Source organism: Pseudopodoces humilis, chromosome 4 (genome assembly GCF_049639895.1).
Source record: "Pseudopodoces humilis isolate 2021_Gansu_Grassland_sample_001 chromosome 4, ASM4963989v1, whole genome shotgun sequence".
In the NCBI taxonomy this organism is placed as follows: Eukaryota; Metazoa; Chordata; class Aves; order Passeriformes; family Paridae; genus Pseudopodoces; species Pseudopodoces humilis.
The window spans coordinates 38,009,892-38,036,798 of NC_142203.1; the positions used below are offsets into that span (position 1 = coordinate 38,009,892).

Consider the following 26,907-nt stretch of genomic DNA (forward strand, 5'->3'; position numbering starts at 1 on the left):
GAAAGGGAAAGGGAAAGGGAAAGGGAAAGGGAAAGGGAAAGGGAAAGGGAAAGGGAAAGGGAAAGGGAAAGGGAAAGGGAAAGGGAAAGGGAAAGGGAAAGGGAAAGGGAAAGGGAAAGGGAAAGGGAAAGGGAAAGGGAAAGGGAAAGGGAAAGGGAAAGATCTTAAGTTCTTTTTCCATACGGAAGCCTGAGAAACATACCCTTCATTGCTTTGCTTTTTTAATATGACTACTTAAGTGACATTCATGCACAAAAATGAAAATAGCTCACCCATAACAAAAACCAAAGGTGCAAATATTGTCTCACCTAACTGCACCCATAAGTTTAGGACCATTTAAATTCTATAATCTGAGTCTCAATTCTCAAAGTCTCAAGTCTTTTTAGATTAAAAATATTGCTTTATTAGACAAAAAAGTACATGTGAAACTAGATTTCTGCGACTCTACTCTATATACACCTAAATAACGACATATAAACAGATTATTAAATAGCAATCAAAATAATGTTTTACCAGCAAACTCATTCTTACACAGCTTGGAAAATTCCAACAAATTTCCACAAAATCCTGTGATCTAAAACCATTAATATAAGACCTGTGTCATCATTTTGCCAATAGTATTAGCTGACGCCAGTTAGTGCTTTAAAATCTTACTTAGTACACTACTATACTATAGGACTGCTTAGCACAGAAATTTCAATCACATTGGTTCTTGAATTTACAAACAGGTAAAGGCTTGAAATATGCTTGAAAATAAAAAGGAGAAGTGCTACAGTTTCTATATGTAAAGTTGTTGAAACTTATCTAAACTGAAATTTCCAAGAACAATATTCTTGCAGAACAGAATGCAAATGTGAACTATGGGTGTGTTCTCATTTGAATATTGTAAATACCTATGTGTGTATTTGGTCTTAAGAAAACAACAAATTACATTCATTTTTTTAAATAAATCTATCCCCTTTTATAAAATCAAATATCTTCTTAAGATCATGGTTTCTGTTTCACTTCAACTACAATGTTTTCATTCTTCAGCTATGCCTGTGTACACTTAATTGCAGTGAATATTTACTTTCAGCACATCTACATGCAAATTAGTGGCTGCTGCTGTGAACTTGAAAATAAGCATGTTGACCTAAAATGTGAAACAGCATCTTATGAAGGTTCTACTGCTCCTTTTTTTATCTGTATTTACTTGAAAAGACTACAGAAACAAATAAATAATTCTATATGATTTTGATGTCATTCTGGCCATCTATATTTTCATGTGTTTGCTATTCATGTAGATAAAAACAGTTATTCAGCTATTCAGTAGAAACCTAGGGATTTTTAATCTTCAGAGCTGGAGACTGAGCATTACTTTTGTAGTGTAGGAAGGAGTAGACTCTGAAAAAGAGAAAAAAGAAATAAATCTCAGACTTTAGCTATTTAATCCAGCACAAATAAATGGAACCCTTAGCTAGAAACAGCTGGGTTTGGTCTTGTTTCAAAGCTAGTCTACAAATGATCTCTGTGCTATCTTTCAGAAATTCTGCTGCTTTATATTTTATAGAAGATATTCCTTCTACAGTCTGTTTTTCAAAAGAAGGTATTGGCATTATCTATAGCACAAAAGTTCAGAAGCAGGAATACAAAAGTTATTCATGATCCAAACTCTTCATAAAAAGCAGGGAAGTTCTGTTTAGGGATGAATAAAACTATCCCTGAGCTGCCTTTGCCCTCAAAGAGCATAAAGCTGGCCTATTCTCAAGAGGGTCAAATGCAGGTTTCAGGCAGCCTGACAGACTTCCACATTTTCTAAGACTGTAGATACAACTCCATCACTACATATTTTATTATTGCCTCTAAAGACGGATCATGACCTTAGTTTTTCCTCCATTGCTTTCTTATCTCCATTTTAACCACTGTTGTTACCATTACCAGAATCCAGCACTTTTATAGTAGACTTCAGTTTGGAAATAGACAGAATGAATATTCATATGCACAGATTTTAGTTGTTAACAAACAGAAGTCCAGCATGAGAACAAGAAAAGTATTATGAAGCCACGCCCTGTGGTCTTTCTTTCTATTTCTCTTTTAACAGGTTTCTAGGACCACTGTATAGACCACTTAAATGCAAGGAATGAAAATCTACTGCAAGATTCATTCCACAGAAAATCTTTTCTACACACAAACAATTAAAGGAAGTTAAAATGAGCTTATGGTGTATTCTCTCTCACAGGAAACTTTCCCTTTTTCCTAAAATAAATTTATTAAAGAACACTCAAGAGAACAAGGATTTCTCAATAATGGTGAATATAAAACAGAATAGCAATTTGAAGTAATATGTATAGTTTCAGGTGCTATGTAATAAAGATAAAAGCAGGTATTTTTCTATAATTGTACAGTGGTTAAATAGTTAGTATCTTGAAGTAGATAATATTGTCAAAGAATATTCTACCAATACAATGAGGCTTTCATATATACACTGTGATTCTTTCTGAGGAGGAGAAGCACCTCTTCAGGAATTCAAAATCACCAATACTAATCCCTAGAGAAGTAAGTAAATATAGAGATTGAGAATATTTTTATGTTTACCATCAATTAAGGTTAAGGCATATACAAACACAATTTTGTATACATATGTTCAATATCAAAGGTCTTAATTAGGGTCCAAACTTTTAACAAAGCAGATTTGGCCTTTTATTATTAGTCTTATTAAAAGACATAAAAGACAACTAGAGGTTAAGAGTATACTGCTTGTTCTCCTAACAATGAATGTTCCCAATGTATGTCTGCATTTACAGCCAAGACAGCAGGGAGCTTACTACAAATTTACACATACCCCTTTCCCTTAGGTCTTCAATGTATGTTTTCATAAACTCTTTCTCAACTTGCTCACGTTCACGTTCATTTTCTATTATTTCTTCAGTGTCTTCACATACAATCGTTTCTACCGGACTGTCCTTGAGACTTACAAATCTAGAGAGAGGTTAACACAGATATATATGTACAGGCAGCTGAACATCACTGGCCTTTGTAAATGACATTTTAGAAATTTCATTTCTAAATTGAATTAGAATTCAATTTGGTAGCATATTGCTACCAAAACCAGAAGAAATGTGAAGAACATTAGCTTAATTTAGCATTATGGAATAGTTAGGATACATCTATTATTAATACAGATTTCAAATGGAACTTTCTCTATAATCCACTTTCCATATGAAAATTATCTGGTTTTTTCTTTTTTCCATCTATCTACATAAATAGTTCTTTACAATAACAGGTACAGTTCTTTATTACAGAACTTCTGACCAACTGCACTGTAATTTCCCCATCTGTTAATGGGCAATATGAACTTCATTCTAACAACATTGCCTAGCAATCTGGAATTTTGCCAGAATCATTTAACTGAAAATATGTACCTCCATTTTTTGGTTATTACATTACTTGTCTTTTACGATACATGGCAGGGCATGCATTACTTTGTAATTGCAAACTGTGTAAAGCTATACTTTACAGGTGAAAAACTAGGTGGTTGCATAAACAGCTTAAATAACTGGCAAACAAGGGTATAGCATTCTGAAAATCTCAGATTTTCACTCCAAGAAGGAAAAAAAAAAATTAAAAGTTGTTAGTGTCAAAACAACAAATGTTCAAACTAATCATAAGGAGTTCTAAAAATCTGATGAACTGCTGTGAGTTTGTGATCAGCTGCCTTGTTTGGCCCAGGTACCAACCACGCACCTCTCTCTGCCCCTCTCCTCAATTAGACAAGGGAGAATAGCAGATGAAAAAATTGTAGATAAGCTTAATGAGAAAAGTAATACCTATGTGTAGAAGAAAAGCAAAGCAAAAAAATTGCTCTCTACTTCTCAACAGGTAATATCTAGCCACTTCCTGGGGAACAGAGACTCAGTATATGTAGTTGGTTTCTTTGGAAGACAAAAACTCCAATAACACATGATCCACCACCCCTCGCCTTTCTTTTAGCTTTATATGCTGAGTATGACACCCTAGGGTATTAAATATCCCTCTGGTCAATTGGGGTCAGCTGCTCTGGCTGTGTCCCCTCCCAACCCCTAGCTCACCCTCAGCACCTACTCAGGTGCTTTCTTAGGAGAGGGTTGGAGAGACAGCCTTGATGCTGTGCCACCACTGCCCAGCAATTGCTAAAAACACTTTCTAGCTACTAGTGCAAGGAATAGCTCTAAGAGAGGAAAGGTAATTCCAGCCACAGCTAACTCCACTCCAAGCCAGACTCGGTACAGAGCCTGAAATGGTTCCATAATCAAGAACATGAACATTGCCTGCAGAAATGCAGTATCTCTGTAATTGCAGACTAAAATGTCTTTTAGTCTTATTCTGCATGCAGCAGTAAGGTGATATTTCACAGCAAAGAGCTACTAAACCCTTGTGACCTTACTTAATGTTTCACTAGCCATATCTTCCTCTTCCACCAAGATGCTTTTGTCAGCACTGAGCTTATCAGCAGCTAGATCCCAGGCTACTGGTCCCACTGTGAAGCATGGCTTTGCAACTCTAGAGTTAGAGCTACTATGACCCAGTCTAGCCAGAATAGCAGTTTAGACATACATATGCTCAATGGGGGTAACTGGTAGATGAAAATCACGGATCTGCAGATCCTCTGTAATTTCCAATTTAGTGCCTCCTTTACCATTCTGATATAAATTGGGTCAGAATTTGTAGAAACTGGTGCTGGTGAAAGCATTTCTCCTAGGTGTATCTTACCTTATCTTTTTAAGAATATTTTCCTTTCTCTTTCACTTTTACTTACTTTAAACCTGTGGTTGACTCACATATGGCCGTGGGTATCTCAACCAGGTCATCACCACTGACAACTAACAAACTGAGCTTTGGCATATTGACAAGAGCTCGTGGAAGATAAGTCAACTTGTTTTTCTGTAGGAGAAGTGTCTGCAATTCATCTAACCTGTAAAGATGTCAAAGATAGAGATGATGTAAAATATTTATTTCAAACAGGAACATCTATCCAAGATAGTAACACTGACTTAATCTTGTGTATAATGGGAGCAATATAATGCAACATCTTTGTTCTCTTAAAAAGTCACTCAAACCCTACTTTCACAAAATTTTATCAACTTTAATGGAAATCTCCAGTACTCGTTCAGCATTATTAATAGCATGCCTCTGACAAGCAATCAGAAGCATGCCCAAGATAAAAGGTTACAAAATTTACTGTGCTTTCATATAGAAAATGTTGACAGAACATGATATAAAGCCTCACCATGTGCGTCCTGCAACTAAATAAAAATACTGGCCACCAGCTCACACCTTTTACCCATATCCTGGTTTCTATGAATTAGGTGTATCTGTGGTAGGCAGTACATCTCCATCTATTGTTTTTCACTAGTAATTAATACTGTGGGGAGCAGGAGAAAGACCAGCTCCTTGTCAAAAGGCTCTTGCAAGCTGTCCCAATGAAATCAATTTAATGGCAGTGGTTTGTGGAGGAACTTTTGTGTTATTTCCCCTGGCTTTTCCTAATGCAATAGAAATTTGTGTCTGTGCCTTTATTCTTTGTATTAGGCAGAAGACAAAAAGCATAGCAAATTGACGAAACAAATTTGTCTTATTTGACTGGAAGGGCCCATTCCTAAAGCACTGTTGGCAGGCTATGCTTATCAGGCCCATGTGGTTTGTTTGAATTCAGGTAAAAATACTAAGTAAGGCTTCAGTTTACTGTCAACTCATCTTTATTAATCACAGACTATTGTAATGGTATTACAGACAAGGATTATTCACTGAGCTTCTTTGACACCATGGGCATTGAAGTCACATGTCTGAATGAGAGTATCAGTTTACTGATGTGGGGGTTATCCTGACATATTTTAGTCTTCGGAATGCACATGAGCCCAAAGTCAAACAAAGAAAACCTTATTTTTTGGAGTCCGAATATGATATTCTAGCATCAAATCTGGCAACTCAGTAAAAAATGGAGAAGATGAATTGTAGAAAGGGAATAATTTGACACTAAGGGAATTTAGGTTCCAGGGTAAAAAAGGTTGTTTAAGTAGAGAGGGTATCCTTGCCTAAAAGGAAAATATCCTCTTAGAAACTCTTTGAAGTTAGCTGAATCTCTGGTCATATCCCTTGGGAAAAAATGGCAAATTTATTTTGTTTGTTGTGAATTATTAACACACGTTAAGACCAGTGCTGCTGTCAGAATAATCTGTGATTACACATTTCAGAAAAGTCTTTTTGCCCAACAAAAAAGGCCTAACTTGTAAAAGTTAGGAGTGAATGAGTTTTCTGTGAAGTTTTCTCTGACGCAAGGATTTCTATTCCCAGATAAATAAATAATCCTGAATATTTTTTTAATAAACTTTAGTTAATATGTTTGAATTTTTTTCAGTAAAGGCTAGCTAAAGTTTCATAAACCAAGTCACCACACTGCTCTAGAGTGAATAAATAAGCTCAGGGATAAAAAAAGTGCTTTCTCAGGCTAAAAAATCCCATTAAAAGAATCAGCATTATTTTTTTAAAAACTGGTTCAAAGTGGTTATCTAAATTGGGAGAGTGAGTATGTGTGCACACATTCAGAGTTGAAGAGGAGGACTGTCATTGGGGTTTTTGAATCTTACCAATATTCTTCTTCTTTACTAACAAAGTTTATCAAGCTTTTTGAGTAACTAAAATATGCTTTAGTTCACCTTCTTCTTCTCCCCATCTACCCTCCAGAGAGTTACTGCTGCCAATTTCTTGTGGTGAGTCCCCTTTGCTGGAACTGGGGCAGAGTATATCTGGTGAACTTCCCAAAAAAACAACGTCTAGATATAATCACAAATTATTATGAAAGCAGCAGAAAATATATTTTGTTAACTGACTGCCATCAATGAGCTAGTAAAAGTAGTTTTTGTTCTCAGATCCAGTCCATTAATAATAACAGAAATGTTTGCATGCAAAAATACCTGATACATTTGCAAATGTGGCTTTCCATCAACAGTGTCCCTTGGAAGCTTGTTACTTTCTAAATTCACTTAAGAGTTCCTATACATCTCATTGAATTAAAGCATAAACTACCTGTCTATGTCTTCTGGGAGATCTTTCAGGCTGTTGCTGCTAATATCCAACCACTGCAAATTAGACATCCGGAGTACACAAATTGGAATAGAATGGAACTTGTTCGCTGACACATCCAAAAACGTGAGTTGTTTCAGGTTACTTAGCTAGAAAGAAGTGGTGCTTTATTTCAGTTACTTTTTGCAAATAAAAGAAGACATTTCATTCATCAACAATTTTTATTCCTCTAAAAGCACTTAGAAAGATAAGAATTCTTTTTTTTTACTCAACTATCTTGCCAACCTTGTCTCTTAGTCATCATTTTATAAAAAATGTAATTCAGAAGTACCTACCTCCCAAATTGTTCATCACTCTTCTAACATGATCAGGGGATTGAATGAAATTTTTGTTCTTTAAAACCCTACAGATTTAGATGACAAGTCTGGAACCAGAAAATTACTTGGTCCTGAGGTAACAAAAGACAATTTTTATAACTAATAGATACCAGGTTACCATTCTCAAAATCAGAGATTAGATAACCCCTATCAAAATTACAAAGATTCCCTTCACTATAACCTTGCTCTGCACTGAGAGTGTAATACTAGGACATGATTAGAAAATGAAGCTATCAATTTAAGCCAACAGATAATTTGGTCCAATAATTTTCAAATATCTTTAAAAACACATCTTCCATACTGCAAACTTAATATATAATAAGGAACATTAGAAATTTGTATTGGAATAATTTTCAAAGGAATTCTATTTTAAAGCAATAAATACTAAATGCAATGAAAATTAAATACATATGTAAAATACACCTGTTAAAGAAATTAATGAGTTGAATAGGGCTCTCTGTGTAGTGAATCAGTTATGCATTCTACCAGTGTTCATAAACGCATGCGTCTAGCTAAAGTGAACGTCAAAGGAGTATAAATGTTAACCAAAAAAATATTTTAGAATTGAAATTGTATTTCTGAGATTCTAATCATCAGTCACCATCACAATCAAACTCTACAGATCATGATACAGAAAAAAGTAGCAAAAAATTTCCTTGGCCTTTGCCTGAAGGTACCTCAGAATACAGAAAAAAACCTCAAACTAAACACATTTTCCACTTCCAAGGAAAGCAGAACACATGTGAAGGATAGAATATGAAAAAAATATAAAATAATAAAAAACATTCTAAAAATTATCCTTGAGAATTATTTTTAATTATTAAGAATTATGACCTGGTTTTTTTATTTTTTTATATTATATTTTTTATTATTTTTATATTATTTATATTTTTATATTATCTAACCAAGCTCCTTGTAATTGCAAGGCTTTCATCTTAACTTGACCCTTGCTATTTAAAATTCTCACATTCACAGCATGATGCTGTGACAGAGCTAGTTTCTTTAGAGGCCTTTTGACAGTGGTTTTTGGTAGGGTTTTGTTTTGTTTTGTTTTGTGGGATTTTTGTTGTTGTTGTTGTACTTCTTTTTTGGGCTGTAGGTTTCTTGTTTGATTTGAGGTTTTGTGGATTTTATTTGCTTGCTGTTTCTTTTTTTCTAGTTATAGCCTCATAAGCTTCAAAATCTTATCCTCTTGAGAAATATTTTCAGGGAGATTCACTGGAGCTATCCTATTACAAACGACTACACAATGAAGTTTCTCTTTCAAAAACATGATAGAGGTTCAGAGTTCTTGAAGTCAGAGGTATAATTTCAAAATCTCCCCCCACACTATCTTAAAACAGTCCTGGTGAGTCATCACCATGGATATGTCTCACTACACATTCAGAGCAGGCAAACACATTTTATTGTGATACATTTTACTTTCCAACCATTTTGTCATTTTGGGGACTGACTACAAGCAATGAACACTCAGTCATATTCTGTAAATTCAGATACTGAATCTTTTTTCCAGAAAAACAGAATCCCTCTTTGAACAAGGAAAGCACAGAGACTCTTCCAGATTGTAGCACCAAGACAGTATAGAAAATAATTGGCAGCATCTTTATACTGCAATAACTTTGTCGTTTCAAATTATCATCACAATTTCAAATCCCAGACAAATATTTAAAGTTTGTCTAAACTCAGAATAACTTGCTAAAACTGCTGATACATGTATTTCAACAAACTATCCTCCCAAAAATTTTGCAAGTGCAGAATTAAAATAATATCCCACAGGCTTCAATTCCACCCAAAATGCTCTCAAACCATCCCCAAAGAAAAGCCACAACCTCTAAATACAGAGTAACAGATATATGTTAAAATATACTCTCTTTACTGTTCACTCAGGTTCCTAAACACTTTGCTTTTGCACACAGTCACGCTGAAAAACTTGGTAACATTAAGGTTAGATGGCAAATTTATACTTTTTCAACTTTTCTTCCCTGAAAGTCCTTTATTGAATTAAACATTGCAAACAATCTTAATATTGTAGTATTACCTCTTTAAGAAATTTAGCTGTTTCTTCCATTTTTCATATATGTTTCTCCCATTTTTCACAAAGTTAACAAGTATAATGGTATATAGATTTTTTTTAATACTTTAAAACTTGGTTAGATTAAAATAAACATTTTCAAGAGGTTTTATTCACATAAAAATTTGCAAACAAAACATAAGGCCATCTACACTATCAATACAAATTTTGGTTCAGCATGCCGCAGAATATTTGGAGCCATGGTTATATTGCATATGCTGCAAGCCCTCAGTACTTTAACAAAGCTGCCCATTTTCTAGAGTATGTTGAAATCTAATGGAATTTTTAATTCAATATCTTCATGATAAATTACCAACAAATGCCTATGACAGATGATGCATTGGAAATTATGGCAGCTGTGTATTATATTTTCTAAAGAAAACACTCTGTATTTTATTTCTTCTTAAAGGACTGATGGATTTTTGCACCTTTTACAACATTTCATTTTCAAACAAGCATGACTCCCATATAATTTTTAAGTTATTCATTTTTGCTTGATGTTGTTTTTTACTATTTTCCTCTATGATGCAACTTTGAATCAGTCACTATATAGGCTTTATATAAATTCCATTAAAAAAAAATAACCATATCTAGTAGTCTAGCTACCTGGACAGACTTACTGTGGTACTTATGTTTAATCATTCTTGTCATTTTTCTTCAAAAAACTGCACCATTTAATTTATATTCATAATTTTGTTCATAGAATTAATCTAGATAAGATAATATTGTAGAGGTCCACGGCCTCTTTTTCTCTCTGACAGTTAAACTTTCAGTTGAAAGAAAAGAGCAACATGTCCAGGGCTAAACTATTATTTGATTAACGAATGTAGTTTTATTTTTCTTCTTCTCTTTTGTTGTGAAAATGATTTGCCCATGAGGTTGCTTGCTTATTTACCATGAGTTGCCTACTACTTACATCAAAACATTAAAAGGTGCAACATTGTTTTAAAACACCATATTTTTCAGTGACATGTAAGTAATAGAAACTGCAAGCCATCAAACTCAATACATGGTAAAACATGTGAAGGATTAACCGAAAAATGTCTATCCATGCATTACAAATGCACCTTTGCCCAGAAATTTCAGAATTGAAGTCAAAGAAAATTTGTACCACTTCAATGGTATAGGCTATCATATATATTGTTTCCTGTAGATTGACACTCATTATTAACCTGCTGAACACAGTAGTATATATATGAAAAAGAAACACCCTAGGAACAAACTGCATAATTGTCCACTTAAATATCATGACTTCAACTGCCTATAATTTCTTTCACTGAGCTGTAAGTGTAACCTTTTCTATAATCTCATTGACATTCATGGATAAAAGCACCAACTGCAGAAACTTAGTAGGAGAATCATTAGAGGCAGATGATACCTTTCATGAAGATATGGTTGGGTATTTATAGCCCAGCCCACCATCAGACTGCTAAACTGGACTTGATAAAGCAAATATATTCAACAGTCAATACAATGGTTTAAAAACAGAGTACTTATTTAATGTGTTTTGTGACAAAACCCTCAGAAGCCCAAAATACATGAAATCAAACAGCACTTAATTTGGTTGTATCTTGTACAATCCCTTAAAGAGCACAGTTATCTGTCTCAAACACTTTTAAGACTGCTGTTAAGGGGAAGGACTTTACCATGAGATGAGATGAGATAAGGACAGAACAGGATGTGCACTAACTCCAGGCCTGGTGGAGGTGAGACCTGGGTAGTACATCCTGGACAATGCATCCAGAAAAAAATTCACACTGTTGTAAACTGTGTAAAGAAGCAGCTGCTCATATGCTTATCACCAGTCGAACAAAGCTCACCCCAAGCTATGATATGGATAGCATCCATAATCACTGAAGCCCCTCTGAAGAGGTCTCTGTGGATACCTGGAGCTTGGACAGTAAATTAAGCCACCACATCTGGAGATAAGATAAAGGTGGTGCTATTGTCTGAGTGTTATCCCATGGGGAAAGTTAACAAAGCTTTGGGAGAAGAATCTATCACTGATAATGACCACAAAGAATGAAGAATTTATGGTCCTCAAGGGAAGACAACTCAGCATCCGTGCTGAAAGCATCTCCATCTTGGTGAAAAGCAATTCCTGCAGGGGAAAATCATGAGCACCAACTCACAGCCTACCCACCTAAGAAACCTACCAACTCAAAAGAGAAAAACTATGGATGTGGGCTTACTATAATTAGAAGTGAGGTAATCACATGAGCAATAGATTAAAAGAACAATGTAGCCCATGAGCATGAATTCCTGAGTTTGCTAGAATGTATAATTAGTGAGGAGTTTTGAAAGACCTTAGGAACTCCACCACCAATAAACCCAGGGACATTAAGGACCAACAGGTTTCTGCTGGATTCATGGGTGGCAAATATCTTCCACTTCATATCTCTCTTTCTCCCCTCTGCCTTTTCTATTTCTTAATTTCTACTTCATATTGATTGTTAAATAAAATCTGAGTTGTTGACTTGAGCATATGGTGTTGTTTGCACCTAAATTAGGGCAGAGGCATTTCTCACTGATTGGATCGTGGTAAGCTATACCCAAGAAAAGTAAGTGCCACTCACTGTGATGGCACCATTCTGATTTTGCAATGCTAAAATCCTAATGTTTTGTAGAGTTAATCCACCAACAGACGCTGTTATCCTTATGCCAAACTATTTACTTGGAAGTTTAATATTGTCCCCTTTCACAGTTCATTATTTCATCATCCAAACAACTAAGTTTAGTGTTTAACAGAGTAAATATAGTCATGATGATCTATGATCATGATGCATTAGAAGTTCATAGAAAGGGACTTTATTTATTATTAAAGCAGGTTTTTTGTGTGCACAAATCTTTAATTATCTCTACAAAAAAATGAGGAAATCAGTTTTATTCAATATTCAAAAAATACATGCAATACATGCAACACATGCAATGTTCACAAAAGTATCAGGTATTGATCAATCAATCAGATGATTGAAGAATCACATAGCAATAAGGGCAGGACTTTTGTCATACAGTTAAAATCCCTGAGAATGGAGATTGTGTGTTTAAATCTAAACATAGGAGTTGTTCCAAACCAATAGAAGAGTCACATGTATGAAATTAAGTACCCAATTAATGATTTCATGGGCTAAAGCCAAAACAAGTCTTCTTTGTCAAAAAATAAATTTATGTTGATTACTTACATTAAATTTTCACAAGCTTTGATGCTGCAGCTACACACAGTCTGCATATATTATTGAGCTTCGCCATCATGAAATCATCTCATATTCAAATTTCCAAAACTCATAAATTAAGGGCACAAATTAGAAGGGAAAACTAGGCTCTACCAAAAGTCAATTAAAGATTTTTCATTAACTTAAATAGGTCCAGTAGCTCACTTTGGGAGTGTATTCTTCATATGTTTCAATTAAAATCATTAGAAGAGGAAGAACAGCAATATCAGTAGCATATGGACATTAACTGACCTATCCAGCATGTTTGGAGACAAAGTGTTTTTAAACCTTTCAAAAGACTCTTTAAAGTTATATTCTGTTCCTTCACCAAGAGATGATCAATACTGCTTACTCTCATAGCAAAATAGAGACAAACCCAAAAATATTTTTTCATTTCTGCTTCAAGGTGCATAGCAATTGAAGAAATACTGTTCAGATGGTGCCATCTTAATTATGATTTAATCACGCACAACGATTCTGGTTTGCCATGACAACACAATGCACCCTGTGCAGTTACCCTCCTGATTCAAAAAACCGAGTATGCTCATTTGAGCTCATTCTGAAACCCAGAATAAATCAGTATTTTTCAAAATGGGGTGGAAAATGGAAAAAAGATCCAAAAGATGTGGAAATTTTATTCTGTAGCAACTTTAAAAATACATTATCAACAAAGATGACAGTTCAAATAAACAATTGCAATACATTGGCTATTTTGCTTTGCATTGATAAAATAGGCAAAGGAAAAAAGTTATCAAGGATGTTTGAAGAGGTAGTATCAGCAGAAGAGAACCAAGTAATACTGCAATATTGACAGATGCAAAATACTTAAATAGGAGAATTGTGGGAGAATATCACAGAAATAAAACTAAGAATGTGGTTCTGTAGTTCTAATTTGTTACAATCACCCCATTTTGATGACTGATGCTGAAATTATTTCACCTTATATATACTGGGGCCGGGCAACAGAAACAATCTGCATTCTACACCAGGTTGAGCAGAGATAGCCTGATAAGCTTGAATAAAGGCTCTCACAAAATGTCAGCCAGAAATCACCTTGCTAATATATTAAGTGGAAGACAAAATGTTATGGCAAAAAAGACACTTCTGCCTCAGCAGCAGAGATCAGATTTGCAATTTGTGAGCCACCACTATGATACCAAGAATAAGCATCTCTATGGTTTTTCTGGTTTGCAAACATAAATGGTGGAAATTCCTTTTGTCGTGGCACAGAATAACTTCACCAAAATGCACAAGATTCTTGCCATTTGTGGCGCTGAGAACTACAAGCAGTTGTTAATAATTGTCTGCTAGCAGGAGAACCCTGCAACTTGGATCTGGATTTGTCTTTTCATGAAGCAGAGGTTTCATAAAGAATATCCCCAGATTTGTGAAATTCACAATGCAGATAAGACTACTTTGCACACTGTGACATATCTGGTCTGGAATTAGACCATATGTAGTCCAGCATACTTTTGTAAAATATCCATTATAAAAATTATTTTTCTTTTAACTCCACAGACTATATATGTATGACACTGATAGTACACAAACCTACAACTGAAGACACTGTCAAAAGTTTAAAACAACAGGTCACTGCTTTGTGGCTTGACAGGACTACAGAAAATTTTCTCTCTTCTTTCTTCCTTTCTTATAGTGTTGCTAGACACACATGGGGTTTTTATATACTTTCTTTCAGGTAGTGACAAACCTAACAGGAAATATTTTGATTATATATCTTCCCAAAGGATTCTGTTCTCCCTGTTTTATAACAATATTTCAAGGAAGTTTTATGTCTTGCTTTGACACAAACATGCAAAAATAAATTGAAAATAAAGGTAATATTAGTAAAATAATCAGATATGCAAGAGGTCGTTTCCTGACTTGGTCAAGAAAAGTAAGGAATGGCACATATGTTGTACAGTGTACAGTTGTTGTACAGTGTTGTGCAGTGAGCAGTTTTTGGTACAAATAGATATCTAAAACTTGTTATCTAGAATAGATACCAAGAACTTGTTGGTGATATTAAGAGCATGAGGCTCTTGTGAATTCTTACAGTTCTTAGTACTTCATTTTGCTCTACTCCATCCAGTCATCCAGTGACCAAATAACCTTAGGGCATCTATTGAATTATGTTGTTCTTATTTGGTGTCTGATAAATATAAAAATTAATGCTTAATCATATACACACTTTAGAAGGCTTGCAATGGAGCTGGACTTTCAAGATGAATTTTAGAGGTAGAATTCCTCTAATGTAAAATATACTGAGATGTGACACAGGTTCTGGAGAGCAGCCCTCTAGTAGTACCACACAGTCATATATCTTTGGTAGGGATGATAACATAGCAAGCCTACAAACATCATCTGATTTTTACTGGAAAGTCTGGAAATTATCTTTTTCTTGGATTTTTGGTTTGGTTGTTTGATTGATTGATTTTTTTTCCCATTATACTCTAATGAAACATTTGCTAAAATGGTCTTTGAAAAAAAAAAAACAACACCTGCCTGCATAGAATATATCTGGCCAGGTCTTCAGGGTAGCCAAGAGGCTCTTGTATTTCTGGGAAGCTGCTAGGTCTAAATTATATCAAGACCTCTTCCATTGGCTCAGAGTACCTCAGGAAGATATAGGCATCTGCATGCAGCTGAAGGCTTGTTCCATAAGCTCCTTGGATTGCTAAATATTGTCCTGTGTCTCTTAAACAAAAAGGAAAAAGTGGCTAACAAAATCAGTCATCTTGCCTGTCCCAGCATAGCTGTTTGGAAGATAAATTGTGTAGAATCAGGTTTCATGGTATTGAAACAGTATAATCTCAAATACATTTTACACTTTTATTGCTATGCCTTATATCAATATAAGTAGCTTACAAACAAATGTTTTACTACTCAATTCCCTTCAGATTGCATCCACGATACTTGTCTTTGTTTAGTTACATATTGCTGCTAGAAGCATATATAGCCCCGGTAATTTTTTAATAATAAAACAAAAAATCTTTGATGTATTTGTGCATATCATATGCAATATCAGATGTTTTCTGTGACCTAATTAAATAATAAATATTAATATTAGTATTTATATTTAAATATATTTAGTATTTAAATATAAATACTATATTAATGTTATTAAAATGTTAAATACCTATATAATATTAAAAGCATATAAAAACATGAATATAGCAAAAGAAAGTATGACTGCTGAACAAATAAATAGGAGTAACATTTATTATTAACAGCATACATCTGAAGCTGTCATGATTTTCACAACTGCAAATAAAACCTAATACTGAGAAGTAGAAGCTAATGCAAGAGCATTTCTTAAACTGACTGAAACCTGGGAAAGGATGGAAAAATGAAAAAAGTAACTGTGAAAGTCTTGTGCTCACTATGCATTAGTGTTCAAAAAAGCAAATAAATAGTTGGATATATATATATAAATATATAATGTGATATACAATAATTAATCCCAAATTACTTCCCACTAAGTAAAACACTACATACAAAACACCATAATTTCCAATTTTTCTCTAGGCAAATTGTAGTAATAGATGGGATTTGGATATTAACAATAGATAACAGAATGGAAATACCTTATTTAATTTAAATTTTTGGTTTGCAGCAGTTTTGAAAGACCTAAATCAAGATTAGGAAAAACTGTAAAGGTTAGAACAATTGAGCAAGAAATTGATAATTCATTACATATTTTTCCTTCACAAGAACAACATAACCAAAAAGCATTGCACTTCTCCATAAAATGAAACCTCTACACAATTAGATTCTTGAATTTGTAAAAACAATTTTTTTGGTAACTTTGCAGAATTCTGAGGAAGCTGACATTTACATAAATAATGACAACCCCTATTTCTATGTCACAGTCCAAAGAAGCAGTTCAAGTTTTTTCAGCCTCAGAATATAGCACAAACATCTCACCAGTGTTCTTGTAGAATAATGCTGCTTATTAATTTCTAATTATTGCTGAGATTTCAAATGTCAAAACATCTAAAAGTTTAAATTTTTAAGCAGATCTGCAATTTAGGGTTTATTACTTTACTGATATCACCATTACCAGAGCACAAGAAACTGCAAAATCTCTGTGATGCAATGCTCTAAAAAACACATGGTAAGAGTTCTCTATTGTGCTGTTTCAATACCTTTAATAGTCACTAAAAGCAAATGGGAAAAAGTGAACAGAAACACAGTGGCAGGAAGTCACTTACCAAGGTGAAAAAGTACATCAGAGGAAGTATAAACAGGTTTCCTGATTTCTAGTCTTGACATGCTGAGAACCACTCCAGGTATGAAATATAACAAGTATATCAAGACCTTAATTATGGCAATGAAATTGATTGATATTTAAGATGATCAATATTTTTAGAACCTCCTAATTTCTTCCCTTTTTTCAAAAAATGTAGTCCAACATTATACAGTTCTGAAGCATCACATTAGGTCCTCTAATCTCAGTAACTTTTTTGTTGCCTCTAAACACTATTTCAAAGACCATTTTATTTCTGAGAATGAAAAATATTTCAGCTATATTAAGGACAGTTTAAAGTAGCCTGGCCTCTCCTTAAACCACCTCTGAAAGGACTATATTCAAAGAGAAACCGTAAGTGCAGAAAAGAACTGTAAATCATGAAATGGTGAAGCCCATGTGTGATTAAAACACTTGTAGCCCCTCTGCTACCACTGTGACACCCTTCAGACATCACTTCCAACTGATCAAATCTGTGTTTCAAGATGAAATGAAATACCAGTCCCAAGACTACATGGCAGCCAGCATATGACATGACTGAAGCTAGGAGTCAGCAACAATCTGTGGTGCATACACTCGCCAGTCATGCAGCCATGTAATTGTGCATTGTGTAACCATACACAGTCAGGGGAAGTTCTGTCACATAATCATACACATTCTTCACACCAGCTCTACACACAGGCAAGCACTGGTCACATATACCCAACATCCACACTGCATGTGTAAAAATGGTATCTCAAAATTTGGGTCACAGAATTCTGCAGAGATTATCAGCATCACCTCGGATTAGTCCAGAAAGAAACAGTTTGATGTGGCTACAGTAATGCAGGTGATGGGGAATCTAATAAAAAACATGTCAATTAAAAATAGACCAGAAGGAAAAAAAAAAAAAAAAAAAAAGTTCATTTTGCAAAGTAAAAGATAGGAGAAGTCTGGAAATATTATTCTTACAAAGCTGTGGTTTAACCTTTACATGATCTCTATAACATGTGCTTTTATTATCCATAGAATTACACATCTCCTTCTAAATTCCATCAGTAGAAAATGGCTCTATGACAAGTCAAAATAGTGAATTAGATGCACAGTCTAAACAGCAAGTGAAGACATGCCTCCATTTTTTGTATTTGTTCTGAGCTTTTTAGCCATTCATTTCTCAACCTAAACTCATCCTGCTTTGTACTGCAGTTTAGAATAACAGAAGTCCAGGCCTGTGAGTTTGAGTCTCATCAAAAAGTAAAGCTGGATCCACTGGGACACAGCCTTCTTTGAATTTCCTCACAAATTTGACATCTCTTCCACTTCACACTGGGTACAATTCTATGCTCTTTTGTCCAGGACTAGTAAGGCAGAGATCTTACCTGAGTTCTACATGAGATGAAAAAATCCTGGGATGGTGTCTACTTTCAACTGATCAGGCTAATCTCTGTCTTTATATCTTTCCCACCAATCAATGATGATGAATGAAAATGTCAGCCTTACCAAGTGTTTTTTACAGCTGTGAAGAGTTGATCAATCATGTAAACACTATAATTAGTTAACAACTGAGATAGAAATATAGTCAGTAATAAATTAAACACATTAATTTCAATTATACTCTCTAACTTTATTCTTCTTAAGGAATAAATAATACCACTCATTATCTGCACTTTATGAAAAAATAAATAGGATGCTTTTCTATCCCTTCAGCTAAAACTCTGTTTTGATTGTCATCAATCCCTGTGTGTTGGCACCAGAGACATTTTTTTGCAAGACAAAACATGCAAGCCTGATAGTGCTATGTATTTGTTCTGCTCTCTGCTTCTATTCAGTAGCTATATAAAATCTGCCTCAGATTATCTCACAGATGAATGGAGGTTATATTATTAGAATTTTGAAAGCCTATTTTGCTTTCAAAGAGATCTGGAACTGTTTTGAGAGAAAGCAGAGTTGGAACAGTACCAAATACTCTTTCCTGGTGCTGAATTCTTTTACAGTTATATTCATGGTTTTTGTAATAATATAGCCATGCTTTAATGTTCACATTATGCCCCTTTGGTCATTGTTAAGTCTTCCCTTATGCTGTAAAATTACTTGTCTGTCATTCCCTATTACAAAAACATTTTAGATTGTGAAAGGTGATATTACTTTTACTGAACTAATGTGAAAGGTAAAGGAAAGGTCATTGGCACCACAGCATGGAAGTAAGCATGGGTCAGATCTCCAGTGAAGTGGACTGTTATTATTAGCTGCTGACTTACTCTGATAGTGAAGTGGTTTTAAAATGGTGCTATATTAATTAGAAGGCCTTGGAAGCACAGTGTCAAGAGTGGGATCAACTGACACGTTTTCCCATGCCTAGCTGCATAATCCTATTTCCTAACATAGATCCATGTCCTTCTTTAGCCCCTCAACTATTAAAAAACTTATGAGAACTCCTGCAGTAGTAAGGCCTCTGAGAATCTCTTCTGACACCTAACACCTTTGCACCTGCTTTTTTGGGTTTCACACTCCTCCTGCTAATGTTTGATATTGCATCTTATACCAGTTCCATGACACAGCTGTTGTTTTACGTGGATTGACACTTCGACCAACTGCATTGAAAAGCAGCTGTTATGAGCTTTAAGCAAATTCAAAGAGAATATAAGCCCTGAGCAAAGAAGAACAAGATGAAATCCTGTCTAATGGAGATGCAACCCAAGACAAGCAACTGGAAAACCACTTCTGAGACTGAAAAATGTATGTACAGAAATATTGGCCCAATTACAGTCAATTGGACTCTCCCTAGTGATTTAAAATGAAAAATTTACCAGAAGTTGGCTTCCAATACCAATACCAAGTTGCAGCACCCCTATCTCTTTGTGGTCCTGAAAAACCGTCACAAATAAAATTCCATTTTTAACAAATACGATACATGGCTCCTTTGCAACCTACAAAAAATCTTACAGAAGTAAAGATTTAATGGATTCTTTTTAGTCCTATTTAAAAAGACAGAAAGGACCTACAGGTGAGTTCTTCCAGTGCCTTACTGGACAGTGGAACCCCTGGGAAGATAGTGTCCTGTACATTTGATTGAATTTTTAATTTATAACTGTCACACATATTAAAAAAAAAAAAACCAAAAAAAAAAAAAAAAAAACCAAAAAAACAAATAGCAATGAAATAAGACAGGTTTGGAAGCATACAGATTTGAAGAATAATGTGCAAGTAAAACAAGCTATTATTTTACATTTCTATAGAGATGTCTGGTCTCCCACCTATCAGGTAACGGCTTTGAGATGTGTCTGATCACAAAGACAAGAAGTTACATGAAAATGCCCAGTAGGGACTTACTTGAAGCCTACACACACACACACACACACACACACACACATATATATATGCCTAGAGTTTGTGCCTCTTTTCCTCCTGCTAAATGTGTGGCTTTCATGAAGAGGACTGGACAGACAAAGAAAAAGAGGATGAAAGAGACTGGAAATTTTCCAGTTGTTGAACTTAAGTTTTAAAATATTAATTGAAATCATATTAATGTATAAAAAATTACTTTTGTCTATTCTGGATACTGTTGTGTTTGAAAACCATAGATGACTAATTTTAATGCCTAATAAATCCCAGATCATGTCAGGGGGTTTTTTTAGGGTCACACCTGTTAGTGTTATTAAACTATTTAAGAGACAACTATTCATATTTTCAGGTAAGCAAAGCAGAGAAATAGGACCAGTTATAACTCCTGTGGCCATAGAAAGCCTTTCCAGGGGGGATGTATTCCTGGAGCTGTAGGTCATCAGTGCAAGTAAGCTAATTCGTGACATAAAGGTTAGAAGATGTTTGGGCTGCAGTTATTCCTTCTTATAGTTTATTTATCTTGAGTTTATATTCCTTGTCAGGGATTCATAGTCCTGAGGGATATGAGTCAGTCAAAGAATAAAGTCAGGACCCTGAGCTTTAGGAAAGCAAATTTCCAGCTCTTCAAGGGTTTAGTCAATAGCAATCCCTTGGGAAACTTATGTCAGGGACAAGGGTGAAAAACAGAGCTGGCAGATATTTAAGGATGCCTTCCATAATGCATAAGATCTTTCTATCCTCAGGTGTGAATGACCAGACATGGATGAGGATGGACTGGAATGGCTAAGCAGGGAACCCTGGTCAAACTAAAGAGAAAGAAGGAAAAACATAGCGGAAGTATGGACAGGTAACCTGAGAAGACTATAGGAACACTGTTTGTACAGGGATGGGGTGAGCAAGGCCAAGGTGAAGATACAAGTATATCTCTGAGTCCTTGTAGACCTCCATGGGCTGCAGGGGCATAACTGCTTCCCTGTGTTCTGCATCAGAGGCTGCAAGCAGAACCTCAGCTCTGGTGCTTGGATCACATCCTCCCCTTCCTTCTGCACTGACCTTGGTACCCACAGAACTGTTCCTCTTACGTGTTCTCACCCCACTCTTCTCTGGTTGAAACTACATCTGCACAATTACTTTTATTTCATTCTAAAGTATAATAGAAGCATTGCCATGATTTCTAAGTGGCCCAGCCTTGGCACTGTCTCTCCCAGACTTGGAGAAAGCTTCTAGCAGCTTCTGATAGCAGCCACTCCTGTAGCACCCATACTACCAATACCTGGCCACACAACCCCAATACAGTATGCTAAGGCATACAGAAGATTGGGAGGTGATTCGGGACAGCCAGCAGATCTTCACCAAGGAAATGTTCTGCCTGCTCAGCCTAGTGGCCTTCCACAGTGGAATGACTCCATTAACAGATAAGAGTTACACAAGTCATCTGTATGGATTTCTGTAAAGCCTTTGACATGGTTCCCCACAACATACTTCTCACTGAGGTGGAGAGACAGGGATTTGATGGCTGGAGTGTTCAGTGAATGAGGAATTGGCTGGGTGGTATCATCCCCAGCATACTGGTCAATGTCTCAGTATCTGGATGGAAGTTTGTGAGAAGTGGTGTGCCCTAGGGGTCTGTATCGGAACACTGCTATTCAATTTCTTCATCAATGGTGTAAGCAGTGGGATCAAATGGACCCTCAACAAATTTAGATGACATGGAGTGGTGCAGTTGACCTGTTTGAGTGATGTGTATGATGTGATGTGGCGATGTGATCGTGATGTGATGTGACGTGATGTCATCCAGAGGGATGCAATGTCATCTAGAGCGATCTGGACTAACTTGGGTAATGGGTACATGAGCATCATGAGATTTAATGAGACAAAGTGCAAGATACTGCACCTGTGTCAGAGCAAACCCCCGTATTAGCACAGGCTGGGGATAAACAGATGGAGAACAGCCCTGTGAGAAGGCCCTGGGGGTGCTGGTGGGTGAGAGGCTGGACATGACCCAGCCATGGGCACTCCCAGCCCAGAGAGCCAAACATGTCCTGGGCTGCATCCAGAGCAGTGTGGGCAGCAGGGGAGGGAGGGGATTCTGCCCCTCTGCTCTGTTCTGGTGAGAGCCCACCTGGAACCCTGCATCCAGCTCTGGGGTCCCAGCACAGGAAGGACATGGAACTGTGGGAGGGAGTCCAAAATAAAACAACATAAATTATCAGAGTAATGGGAAGCCTGCTCTGTGAGGACAGGCTGAGAGAACTGAGGTTGTTTAACCTGGAAAAGAGAAAGTTTCGGGGGAGACCTCACTGTGCCCTTTCAGTTCTTAAAGTGGGCTTCCAATAAAGATGGAGGCAGTTTTTAGCAGGGACTATTGTGATAGAACAAGGGGCAATGTTTTTAAGCTGGAACACTGTACAGGTTCCCCAGAGAGGTGGTAGGTATCCTGGAAACATTCTAAGTCAGATTGGATGGGGCCTTGAGAAATATGTTCCAGTTAAAGATGTTTCTGCCCATGGCAGGGGGTTGCACTAGATGATCTTTGCGAATCCTTTCCAACCCAAACTATTCTACAGTTCTATGATTTTGAAAGGTCTTCATGTCTGTGCTTGCTTATATTAGGACTTAGCTGAAACTGTGCATCAGAAATACAAAACAAGATTTAATTTGATCTTTTGATGACACAGTGTATTAAAGCAGCCATGAAGCATAGCCTTTTAATTTCTCTGAATTTCAAAGTTCAGTTTATACAGGATTGACATAAAAATGTAGGCATTCATAGATATGCACTCTGCTTGACAAATTATTCATATGCTTTAACAGTCTCTAATTCCTTCACTTTGCGCTACCCAGATGATACAGAAAACATTCTGATCACTTACTGGGACTACTCAGATGTAGCATTGAACACTGTTAGAGGCAGAATAACTTTGAAAAAAAATTTTTAATTTGTTTTCTGTATCAGAACATCTACTGCAAGCATTTCTGTCTTGTTCCTGGTACTGTGGAATGATTTGCCTGTCCTGTGGCTGACAGCATGTGCCGTACCAGATGGTACAGATGGAGGAAATTAGAACTTCTTCATACTCCCTCTCTTCTCATTGAAGTTCCTTTGGGTCACATAGATACTGTTGGCTACCGCAACATTATTGGCCAAAAAAAAGGAAATCCACAACAAAGCTGTCTCTTTGAAATATCATGCACAAGAAACTCTAATTGCTAATCTAATCTAATTGATCCAGTAAATAACTGTAGAAACTAATACTTTCTGAAGAAAGCATACCTGAAAATCAGGCCAGAGCAGTTTTTCTACAAACTTTTATCAGAAAATATAGTATTTATAGTACAGGTTTTTTTCCAGGAAGAAGAAATTTATTGCATAACCTGTATGATGATGACAGTGAGAGGAACTCTATCCAACAGTTAAAATACAAATACCAACATCATACTAATTCTTAAATTCATATGCAAAATTTACAAGAAATTTGGAAATAAATCCATCCATCTCCTTCTCCTTGTAGCTATTAATATATAGCATCCAGTATAATCACACTAAGGTAAGAGAGGGACTGGATAAGGTACAGGACATGCCTCTCCTGATCATCTTGACTAGAAGAACAAAGTCCTCTCCACCTAAGAATCTTATGAGATATGTGTTGTATCAGGGAGGATTACAAGCCTACTTACTAAGCTTCATAGTGTACCTTCCTCTGCTAAACTTGGCTACTGAGGTCTAGAAGTATCTGTTACAGGCTGACTACATAAACCTAATGTCATTAGGTTGACTTTTCTTATATGTACATTTATATATTATTTTAATTTATATTTTCACTCACGTCCAGAGGAAGACATTATTAATTTGCAAGTGTGGCTAATATAGATTTGAACTCCACTGCAGATCCATAAATTTTCTCTGCCAAATTTTAGTTCCAATTGATACTAATGAAATATTGATCTTAACTGTAACTTTTTAATATCTGAAAATGTGAGACATCCAACAATATAGCAAATTTTAAAAAACTGAAAACTAGACATTGAAACAGATTGCTCTTCTTTGGACACAATATGGAATGGTATGAACTCCTAAACCTTGAGAAAGTAAAAGATGAGAGCACAAATCATCTATTTTTTTTCATGTAGCATCAGATTGCCTCATTTTAAGATTTAGTGAGATGACTTACAGAGTGCAGAAAGGGGCCTTTACAAACAGAGAAAGAGCTTTCTCCTAAAAATTAACATTGCAAAAATTAACATAGCAATGTGCTCTCCTCCTGATGCTATGGCACAAGGCACATCCCTCAAGGAATGGTTCCAAAGCACACCCAAACAGAAATACTTAAAAAGTCCAGGCACTTGGACATACATGAATAGGTGATACAGCTACTTTCATGAGGTGTATTTAGACAGGAATAATGATATGGTTTTGGATGGGGTGTCTCTCTGGCCATTACTCTATGTAAAAAAAAAAACCAAGGCAAAATTAGACTTTAATAATTTTTACTGGGCTTCAGTTGGCCTCTATTACTTTTGACTAAGTTTTACACTGAAGAATACTAATTCTGTTCTTGCACACTCCTTTAATCTTCCCAGAAGAAACTTTTAAGGATTTCAAAGTCAAATAAAAATTTAACTTCATAACAGAGGATAAACAGGAAACATTTTTACCAACACTCTACATTACTTTTTCTATTGTCAAGTTTCCTCTTTCTTCCTAATGTGGTAAAGGGATGCCATTCTCCTACCAAAACAGAGCTTGCATATATTTGCTTGCTTCTAATCTCCAGTTCCCAGTACTGGTTCCACATGAGAGACACAACCCATCCTTATGACAATTTCACTGGATTAATGGATGTTAGCAGCAATTGTATTAGACAGTAAACATTATCATCTAACTTATGGTCATAAATACTTGTATTATTTGTCCATGACAAGGTGCTGGGAGTGTGGGGAGTTCAGGGGAAGACACACTGCAGGAAAACACCAGAGGCTGCCCCAAATGGATACCAAAAATTCCAGATGGCTGCAATGGACTGAGAACAGGAAGCAGCAAAGCTCCTCAGCAATGTGTGGGGTGCCATTCTAAAAACTGATTTAAGAAAGAGGAAAATAATCCATCAGAGAAAGGGGGAAAATAAAAAGAGTGAAAAAGAACAGAGGGAATATAAAATGAAAGCAGAAGGAGGCAGAGGTGCTGCATGGTGGAGTAGATCTCCACACAACAGCTCATGGAAGACTCATGCTGCTGCAGATGGATATACCTGAAAAAAGTTCAGCCCATGGGTACCCCACATGAGGAGAGAACAAAAATGTGAGGATGAAGGAGAAGCAGCTATATACTCCTGTGTACTGGCTGTAACTTCCCTTGACACCCCACATTACTCAGGGATAGAAGAGGTATCTGAAACTAAGTTGACCTTGGGAGAGAGGGGAGGATTTTGTTTTAGTGTTTTGTTTCTTATTAATGAAATATATATTGACAAATATTATCTGCCCAAAGTACAATCTGTTTTGCCTACAAAAGTAAATAAGAAACAATCTCCCTGTCTTTTATCTTGAACCATGAGATTTCTCAAACTGTTTTCTCCCAATGTCATGCTGAGGAGGAGGGGCAAAATGATCAGACAGGTAGGCATTTGGCTATTATCCAAAGCTAGCCCAGCACTGTCTTTCTGCTTTCCCTTTTTAGATTATTTAGACTAATTCAATATTTTAATTCATTAAATAGCTACCTGCTAATCTCCATAACTACTTGTCTGACAGTCAACATTAGACACCTATTATGTTAGCAAGGATACTGATGCAATTGTTCTGAATAACGAGGCCTAGCGAGTTTGACAAAGGCCAAACACTTTGCAGCATTTCACATCATTCAACAAAAGTGTTCTTTAAATTATATGTTCCGCTTCCAAAGTTGCCCTTGAAATGTTGATTCTGAGAAACTGAGTTTATAACCTAAATCAGAAGAGCTTGTGTAGCTTACTTCAGATCACTACAAATATAAATTGAGTTTCAGCCTCCAGAAAAACTCAATAGATAATGCCAATATTTTTTCTTCTTGACCTTTTGTACCATACTAACATGATGTTGCTTGCAGTTTTTACTGTTATTTGCACAACTCCAATTTTTTTCCATAGGTTTTAAGTGAACCATTAGGCCATAACCTATACTCAGTTTTGTGGCTTTCAATCTCATTGAATAGGAGACTTTTGGAAGAAAACAGTATTTTTGAGCTCTCCAAAAGAAACACCAGTCTCTCAGGCTCAGCCCTGGAAAGACTTCCATGCACGGGCATGTTTATATGCAAACACTTCCCATAACGCATAAACATGGGTAAATCTTTGCACTACAAGACCTCGCAAGCAACTGGGAAAATACTCAGTAATTTTAAAATAGCAGTGACTGGGGGTAAATTTACCATCCAGAGGTTTGAAGATACTCATTATTCTAAAATAATTTTATTTAATTCCCTTGCCTATTCAAGACATATGATTTTCTGATTCCATTATGATTCCTTTATACTGGTTAAGTTCTGTCTGTTTCATTCCCTAGTTTTGCTATCCAAAGAAGAAGAGGCAGAAGAAAGGAGACCTGCAATGCTTATTTTGTTGCCATTTCTGTTGCCATTTCTTTTTCGTGTCTGTTTATAGTGGA

At 35.9% G+C, this 26,907-nt stretch overlaps 1 protein-coding gene across 1 annotated transcript in view; it reads right to left on the reverse strand.

Annotated features, from left to right (window-relative positions):
- Positions 1 to 377: 377 nt before the first annotated feature.
- The window catches only part of LRRC2 (leucine rich repeat containing 2), a 79,210-nt gene continuing 52,680 nt past the window's right edge, over positions 378 to 26,907 (reverse strand). Inside the window, exons 6-9 of the mRNA XM_005522613.3 lie at positions 7,042 to 7,187; positions 4,775 to 4,930; positions 2,822 to 2,958; positions 378 to 1,383 (exon numbers count right to left, since the gene is read on the reverse strand). Of these exons, the coding sequence (XP_005522670.1) occupies positions 1,334 to 1,383; positions 2,822 to 2,958; positions 4,775 to 4,930; positions 7,042 to 7,187 (489 nt within the window). The 3' untranslated portion in view covers positions 378 to 1,333. The remainder of the gene's footprint in view (positions 1,384 to 2,821; positions 2,959 to 4,774; positions 4,931 to 7,041; positions 7,188 to 26,907) is intronic.